Source organism: Octodon degus, unplaced genomic scaffold, assembly GCF_000260255.1.
Source record: "Octodon degus isolate 3935 unplaced genomic scaffold, OctDeg1.0 scaffold00243, whole genome shotgun sequence".
NCBI lineage: Eukaryota > Metazoa > Chordata > Mammalia > Rodentia > Octodontidae > Octodon > Octodon degus.
This window is the reverse complement of record NW_004524819.1, coordinates 2342238-2350833: the sequence shown is the minus strand read 5'-3', so window position 1 is coordinate 2350833 and position 8596 is coordinate 2342238. Positions and strand designations below refer to the sequence as shown.

The window sequence follows — 8596 nt, the reverse complement described above, 5'->3', positions numbered from 1 at the left end:
GCAGGCATTTATGAGGAGACCTTGTTTTAGATGTGACATACGAAAGGAAGCCCATTAGACAGGGTAGCCTGGATCTACACTTTGAGGTATACATTAGCTCTTGTTCGTAGACCTAGAACAATAGTCCTCAAGTGGAGGTAATTATTCTCCTGGGGAATATTTGTCATTGACTGGAGACTTATGTGGTAGTTATCACTGGGGAATGGCAGTGTAGATTTCAGGGATACTGCTAATAAGTGGGTTGCAGCAGCAGCTCTGGAATTGGATGAGAACTGAATTAAATTCAATGATAAGTTTCAATGTTGACCTTATGGAGACATTTGATTTGGTTCTCATCCAGTTTGGCTTGTAGCCAGCATCATGGAAAGAATTAAGTTTGTGAATGGAGGTACCACTATAGCCTATGTTGAAAAATTGTAGTCATGAATTTTCCCATTCTAAAACTTACACCAGCGGACAAGGGGGAACAAAAACATGCATCTGGTCAAACTATAGATTTGACCTTAAGGATTCTGATTTCATTGGTCTAGAGCAGTGATGGTGAGCTGCAGTGCTGCAGTGAGCTATTTGCGTCACTGAAAGGTCTAAAGGGTTTGCAATCATTGCTATTGGATATGTGGTTATTGTATTTTTATGAAGCTCCACTGGGAGAGGGTGACTCCACATGGGGACAGGTTTGAAAACTACCTGTAGAACCTGGTTTGATAGAGCCACAGAAGAGCCCCCATGTTCTTGTTAAGGTGAGTTATCTGAGACTAAATGTAGCAGCTGTGGGAAAACCCACAGGAGATGGAAAGAAGTCCCAGGAGCCTCCACCTCCCCCAGCACTATGGAGGGTAAGATGGAAGAGCAAGTTCAAGCTTGGGGTTTCTGTAGGAATCTGGAATGACAAACTTCTGAATAAATAAACTTGAAATCTTCAGAGTGAGTGCTCCCTGGGGCTTCAGCCTAGCTAAGGAACCAAGTTACCTGCACAAAGGAAAAGGTGCACTGTTACAATGAATGTGGCCTCTGTCAAGGCACAGGGCTCACTGAATCCTGAGGTGGCTGGATATAGGCTCCCACTTGCCCTTTCCTCTGGGCACCTTTGGGCAGTGTGGAAACTGCATAACCTAGTGCAGGAGTCTTGACTGCAACTTGCCTCAGATAAGGCCTCCCCAGGGCACCAAAGGGACACTGAACTGCCCTATGGGTTTACCAAAAACAAAACAGTGAGAGGCTTTCTCAAATGCCTCAAAGAAACCAGATCCATCCTGGGAGCAGCCTGGAAATCCTACCCTGATGCCAGCATCCAGCCAGGCCAGGCCACAGGGTGGAGGCTGTGGGCTGGCCTTGATGCCTTTGGAGGAGCTGAGAACTGCCTAGAATGGGGAAGATCTGGCTGCAGGAAACTCCAGCTGGATCCTTGAGAGTGTGAATGAAACAGGGAACTCTCTGTACCTTGTACTGGGAGAGAGAATCCCATCCTAAACCACAGTAAAGCTGTCATGCACCCAGCCCAGACCTTGATCCATTCCTTTGCAAGAGAAACAGAAAACGCTGGGCATTGGCACAACTGCACATCTTAGGTTGCAATCTTCATTCTGCCATAACGGAGAGAACTTGAACAAATTTCTAAGGGTCTTCTGGCTAAAGTGGGCATAATAATAGAGAACTTGGGGATGGTGACAAGGGTTAAATCAGTTGGCCATGGTATCCAGCTTCAGCTGGCCACTCTAAACCACTAGGTTACTGCTTCTCTTTCTGTGCCAAGTTACACAGCTTTCTGCACAGATGGCAGCATTCTAGGGCCCAAGATCTGCGAGGCGGTGGAGCCACCCATGTGTGTATTAGGGGTAAGAGGGAGAGCAAACGGAACACTAAAAGCTACTGTAGGATGTTTTACATTGCCGAGGCAAGTCCTTGGCACTGCACAGTCCAGGGACTCCACTGAGAGGACAGCCCTGTTTCCAAATGAAGCGCTGGCACAAAAGGAGGAGGTACATGGGTGGGTCGGAGCCCCGAACTGCGCTGTGTTCCGGAGAGGCAGAGGAAGGGGGCAGGCTCCAGGAGAGAGGGAAGGAGGGAAAGGCGAGGAGGAGGAGTTTTCCAGCCCGGCCTTCACCCGCGCATAGAAGCTCCTCCGTCTCCTTGGTCTCCTCCCGCCCCCTGGAAGCGCACTAGGCTGCCTAGGGTAGCTAGACGCAGCTCGCCATGGGGAGTCCGGTACTCCGGCCTGGGCTGCTGCTGCCGCCCTTGCTGTTGTTGCTGCTGCTGCTGCTACACGTCCCGCCAAGCCGCGGCTTCCCAGGTAGGAGCCCGAAGTGGGGCTTTCTCCCTAGCGAGGTGTCAGACACCCCCGGAGCCGCCGCTGGGATCCTTTGCTTGGGATAGAGAGAAGTTCGGGGAGCGCCCTTTGTTGACTCTGAACTCGTCTTTCCCAACCCCAAAGAGTGGGGCTTTCGCCTGGGCACGTTGAAAGGAGAGCAGACAGTCCCATCACCACGCTTGGGACAACTTCACAGCACCCAGAGCTCAAGCCCAAAGCCCCTCTCTGTTTCCTAGGTTCCAAGGTTCAATGTTCATTGGCATCGGAGGCTCCAAAGATAGTTTGGTTGCAAGCTAGTTTGCTACTTTTTCACTACCTGGCATTTTGCCTCACACGGTTCCTAACAGCTGGGGCTCTGAACTTGGCAGCTTGTTCACAAAGGAGCCTCTACCCCACCCACCCGAAGTTCCACGACCGCCCACCACTTCCTCCGTGTTCTCAGGCAAGAGTCACAGAAGAGGTACGCCTGTGGATGCCATGGGCGGAGCTTCCACCGCATCCTCTTGCCCCCCCCCCCCCCGCTGGGGATTCCAAGAAAGCCAGAGCCTCTGAGCGAGAGGTGCCAGCTAAGAGTGGTGACATGTGGCATGCATTTGGTTAGACCCAGGAAAGGAGAGCCTCGAGCGGGTCTGCTGGGCAGAGGGTAGGGCTTCTTGTTGCCAGAGGGTGTGGTCTCCAGCATCTAAGGGGACTCTGGAGTTCACTGGAGCACTCATGGGTGTGGGCAAAACTCTAATTGCAAATGTCTTTTGAAAATCTCTTTACATTTTTCACATTGAAATCTTCAAGGGGAGTGTAGGGCAACGTGCCACGCACCCCTATGGCCGCAGTACGAAGAGGAAATTCACGTAGGGCTTTACATTAATGTTTCATGAGAAAGCGAGCGGTGGGAACTCCAGGATGTGCAAATGTCTGGCTTTGTGTTCAGCAGCGCTGTGGACAGTTTAAATCTGAAGGCTGAAAGAGGACCTCCCAAATTCTGAGGGGTTCCCAGACAGCATGCTTGGGAAATGGAGGGATAGCTTCAGGGAATTCTCTGCATATTTCCCAAATGAATGAATGAAAGAAAGAATGAATGAATCAATGAATTAATGAATGAATATATGAATGGAACAAATGTGTAAATTAATAAGCAAGAATATTTGTGCCTCCAGCTGATGCTTGCATGCTTTCAGCTGTTTTGTAGGAACTGACCAGAGACAAAGGGCAAGGGAGACTCTGTTCTCTAGGCAATGGCCATGTCTGTTGGGTGACAGTGCTCTGGCTCCCATTCCCTTTGGCAAGAGGTGAAAGTGAACCTAGAGAGCAAGAGGAAGTCATTTAACAGACAAGAACTAGTTCTCAGGGCTGACGAAGGCAGGCAAGAAGCTAGAGCTGGCCTTTCAGGCCCATTTTGGAGGTGCTTGTGAGTCACCTCAGAATCACAACTTGTAGGTTAAGCTTTCTGAGGCAAGGGATCCCTTTTCCTTTTCCATCTGATCTGGCTTGTTTGCCTTTCTGTTATCTTGGCTTCTGCCCTTATGTAGTGTAGCTTGCTGCCAAGGCACAGCCATCTGCAGAATCGTGGATGTGCCAGCTTGGGCACCTACTGCTCCTCATGTTTTGGGACTGGTCTCTGGTTTTTCCTGGCTCCTTCAGCAGCCTTTGGGCACCACCCCCAGCCCTTGGCTGGGAGCCACCCTGCCTCTCCTTGCTATCATTTCCACTGATTTCTAACCTGCCTGTGGCTCTGCTCAGACTACAGACAGTTGGTGCCTGCTTTGGGCATGTCTCAATGGGATGTCTTGGAAACTGAGCTCTACTGGGGCTGTAGAAGTCAGAGGAAGCCATTTATGACCAAGCCAGAAGTTTTGCAATTTTGGGCAGGGCAAACTCACTAGATCAAAAGGTCTGGAGCCAAATCATATCTGCTGAGTTCTCCCTAAGTGTGGGTGACAGATTTTAAAGATCATTTCAGAAGTACTCCTTCAGTCAGGGGACATCATGTCTCCAGTAAGAGAAAAAAGTAAGATGCTTTAAATCTGGAACTTCTGAACTAGGGAGGTAGGGATCTAGGGCCCCATCTGCACCCTGATTACATAACCATCTGAGCTTTTATAAGCAAATCTGTCAGACTGAGAGTAAATCATTTCCATTCTCATCCCTAGAAGGTCTCTGGAGGTTTTTCATTTTGAATTTGATATAGCTTTTCTGGTCCTGATCTGTTCTTTTGCAGCCTAGCAAAGATGCAATGCCTACAAAAGCTGCAGAGAGTATGTGGAGAGTTCCTAGCAATATTTGTGTTTGATTGTGTTTGTATGCTTATAAGAGGAAGGAGTTTTGATTGATTCACTTTTTTTTTTGTTTTTTTAATGTATTTTTAGTACGGGGTCTTCAGGGTCTCACTATGTAGATCAGACTCATAATGATCCTCCTGTTTTCAGCCTCCTAAGCACTCTGATTACAGGCGTGTACCATCACACCCAGTCTGTTGCCATCTCAGCGTGCCCCAGGGGAGGGACAGGCACGGCATGCTAGAGATCAAACCCTGGCCCCTGTGTCTGCCTAAACAGGCATTTTAGCCTGCTGAGCTATCTGGCCAGCCCTGATTGATTCTTTTTCTAGGTAAACTCTTGAAGCCTTAACAGTTGAAATTTTTGGGAGTTCACCCCACCTCTTTTTACAAAGCTGAGGATGAAGAATGAGTGTGGTGGCCCCTAAGAAAGGCTATAGTAATCTTACTAAGTCTGGAGAAAGCTTCCCTGGTCACAAAACCTGAGGAGGGCTGTTACAGATCAAGCAGTTTTCTGAACTGCCACATTGGAGATAAGTATTAGGATCCAAGCACCTGGCTCAGGCTATAAAATTAAGGGCTCAACAGGAGCAGGCTAGAAATTTATATTGGGCTTTAAAACATATAATCAGCTGATGGAATTATTTTGCAATAAAAAAGGAGATATGCTAGGGAGAACAGAGCATTTTTGTTTGGCATTGTCTTCACTGATAATGCTTTTAGTACAGTGAATTGTCACTACTACTTTATAGAGATTCAGGAACTGAATGAGACACCAGAAGTCATCATTAAAGCATGGACTTTAAAGCTTTCCATCGCATCAGTCAGTCCTTGAAACATAATCAACTTACAGTGCCTCTCCTTTACGTTGTTACTACAGTGTTTTCACTCCTAGTCTCTCAATCTCATTCATCTGCATTCTCTAGGCAGACATTGATCTTTAAATACACGTATGTCAGTACCATTTTTGTCATATCACTACTTCACTCAGAGCACTGGCTTCCTGTCCTCTCTAAACTAAAAAGTTAGCAATTGTTTTAGGGAGTCACATAGTTTGCTCCTACCCCGATTTCCTTGTCCTTTCCCCCAGTTTCCAAAAATCCAGCCAAAGAAGACTACCTGTCCTTATGGAATTTGAGTTATGTTTCCCTTCTTTTTGGTAGATACCACTTCCTGTACCTGAAATCCCTCCTTGTGGCTACATGTTTGTCTAAATTCTGCCCATTTTTCAGCTATACCCCCACTTGGATGAAACCTGTCCTTCCTTAGGCTAATCCTGTGCTCTCACACTGGCTACAATTCCCAGGCCCTTTTTTGATCTTTGAAGTGGGAAGGCTTCTGTCTGCCTTTAAAAACCACAAGTCTTCATGACTCTTTTGTGTATTTATCACACATGCTAGATATTCATAATAATTTATGGGCTTCTCTTACTCAGACCCTGAGCTCTTAACTAGTGCCAACTAGATATGTGTGCTTAATGAATTAATGACTCCATACAACTCTGGTGATGTTATGGGACAGAAAAGAAACATGCGCACAAGTAAACGGTGTTTTACGCCACCATGAATTTAGCTACATAATACTATGGCTTGCTGGCTGCAGAGGTTCCTTTTAAATCCATGAACATTCTCCAAGCAAAACCCTTCTCTGTTGGGGGCTGTAAAATGAGAGACTAAATATAGCCGCAAGCTGGAATTTGCATTTATTATTTTTATTGGCCACTTTACATCGGGCCCATCCAACGTAGTTGGTTTTCTTAGTAAATGCAAATATGCATGCTACATCAATTCCCCTTTCAGTGAATACAAGTAAAATTGGTAATTGAAAGTGAAGGGAGATGGGCTGGTGAGATGGCTCAGTGGTCTAAAGCCTACTTAGAACAAGCTAAGCAAAGCGCAGGGACTGCGGTTCAATCCCCCAGCACCACATGCCAGCCAGCCCCGCCCCCTGGTGGGCCGAGCTGGCCACACATACACTAAATAAATAAATAAATGTTTTAAAAAAAAAGAAAGTGAAGGGAGAGTTTCAACAAAGGAAGGTTCACTTTTGCCAGGCTGTAGCATAGTATTAAATTTGTAGCAGCCAAGTTATGATTCATATTCAGGTTAAAAATTCGCTTTTAAAACAGCAGCATGTATAATTACCTGTTCTGAGTTTCAGTTTGCAGGAAGATTCACAAGCAAACCTTTTACTTCTTGTTTGTGTGATTTCTTGACTACTAGCTTTTGAGGCACATTTGTCTAGGGAAGGATGTAGTCTTCTAAGCCTTCTCTTATTCTAGGAAATTTGAATTCACTTTTGAAAGAGGATCAGTTTCTGGCTTGTCTACTGAAATCTGGGCTCTCTTCAGAGACTTACTTTAAAGTGGACATAAACGATGAAATAGATGTATGTGTAATTATCTCACGTAGCAAATGTTAGAATACAAATGAATTTATGAACCCTGGGAGCCAGGAGGAGCCATGTAAGAGCATGGGCCCAGATGGTGAAAGTTTGTGCTGAGGGATACTGATGTCAAGAAGGCAATGCTGTGAGTTTATGGCAGGTTAGACTAGGGGGTCTGTGGAGTTCTCTAAGAATATTTTGAATTGAAAATGAAAATCTGAGTGAATAACTTTTTATTGGAAGAGATCCTTTTCAAGTTTGGAAACAATTCTCATTAATCACAAATTCTATGACAGAAATATACACTTAGTGGTGCAAAAATCAACATACAAAGTAAGATGAAATGGCCAGGGCAATTACCATATAAAACTTTGAGCCAACGAGCAGATGACCTTTCTAACTGTAGCTAGTGATACTGTTTCCAGCACTCCTCATTTAAATAGCAACACTAGGCTGGTGATGTAGCTCAGTTGTAGAGCCCATGCTTCACATGTGTGAGGCTCTGAGTTCAATTTATAGCACCTAAAATAAGTAAAAACATAAATAAAAAGCAACACCAAACAATACAGACACAATCACCACTTGTAATTGCTTTCAGGTCTGTGAGTAAATTATTGTACCTTCCCTTACACAGTATCTTCGAGCTTGGGGAGGATTTTGAGTGAATATTTGTAGATTACTTGACTAAAGTCATCATGATAAAGAAAAAAAATTCATCCTATTTCACATATTGTAGGATTTAATCAGAATTTCCAAGATGATACTTCCCAAAGGAAAAGGTACTTGAGATAACGAAATATTGATGGAACTTTATAGTACCATGAACAAAGGAGCCAAAGGGCAGGCAACAAGTCAGGCCACAGTTCATTGCTGAGGCTCTTGGATATCAAATCAGCTTAGTCAACTATTCTAAGAGATTTAGACTCCAGTGAAGTTCTAGGGGGTAGACTTTGCACAGGTTTCAGGAAAAAGCTTGTGTAAGAAAAAAGGCATTGGTAACATTGCTAAGGTCCTGTTTGTAAAAAATGATAATTGGTTACACCTGGATCATACAGGCAGCTGGCACACTCTGGCTTTAGAAAGCTCTTGGGCTCTAATTTGTAAACTGAATGATTCACTCACCTATAATCTTTATCTTACACTAGATACTCCTTTATGGGTTGTGCTTCAGGGAGAAGATAAATGGGTTTGGACGTAATGATTTGGATTATCCCAGACATTTGGAATTGTAAAATGCATATATTGGTTTTAAAGCATTTTTTGTGAGTAATAGATACATGCAAATGTAGAAATTGAGGGCAGATGTTCTGCCTTGGCTTTGAAATCTCTTTTTTTCCCATAATTTTATTGAGAGACAAATAGCAATGAGACAGTTTCAAATCAAATTGGTATGACAGTTCCAATAATTAACACAATGCATACTGTCTTTCTAGTGGTTATTTGCTGTACAAGATGCAGACATGATATCCTATTTACAAACACTATTAGAACAAATCCCTCTATTCATTAAGAGAACGTAACTATATATCTATCCTAACCATTTTGAATACACAGATAGAAAATGGATATTCATCTGTATCCCCTTTTTTGTTTAGTTCCATTATTTGAATATTATAGGTGTGTTAACTCAG

At 44.5% G+C, this 8596-nt stretch overlaps 1 protein-coding gene across 2 annotated transcripts in view; it reads left to right on the top strand.

Annotated features, from left to right (window-relative positions):
- Positions 1 to 2068: 2068 nt before the first annotated feature.
- The window catches only part of Srpx (sushi repeat containing protein, X-linked), a 120736-nt gene continuing 114208 nt past the window's right edge, over positions 2069 to 8596 (top strand). For both annotated transcript variants that reach the window (XM_004645903.1, XM_004645902.1), the window contains exon 1: positions 2069 to 2290. In XM_004645903.1, the coding sequence (XP_004645960.1) occupies positions 2194 to 2290 (97 nt within the window). In that variant the 5' untranslated portion in view covers positions 2069 to 2193. The remainder of the gene's footprint in view (positions 2291 to 8596) is intronic.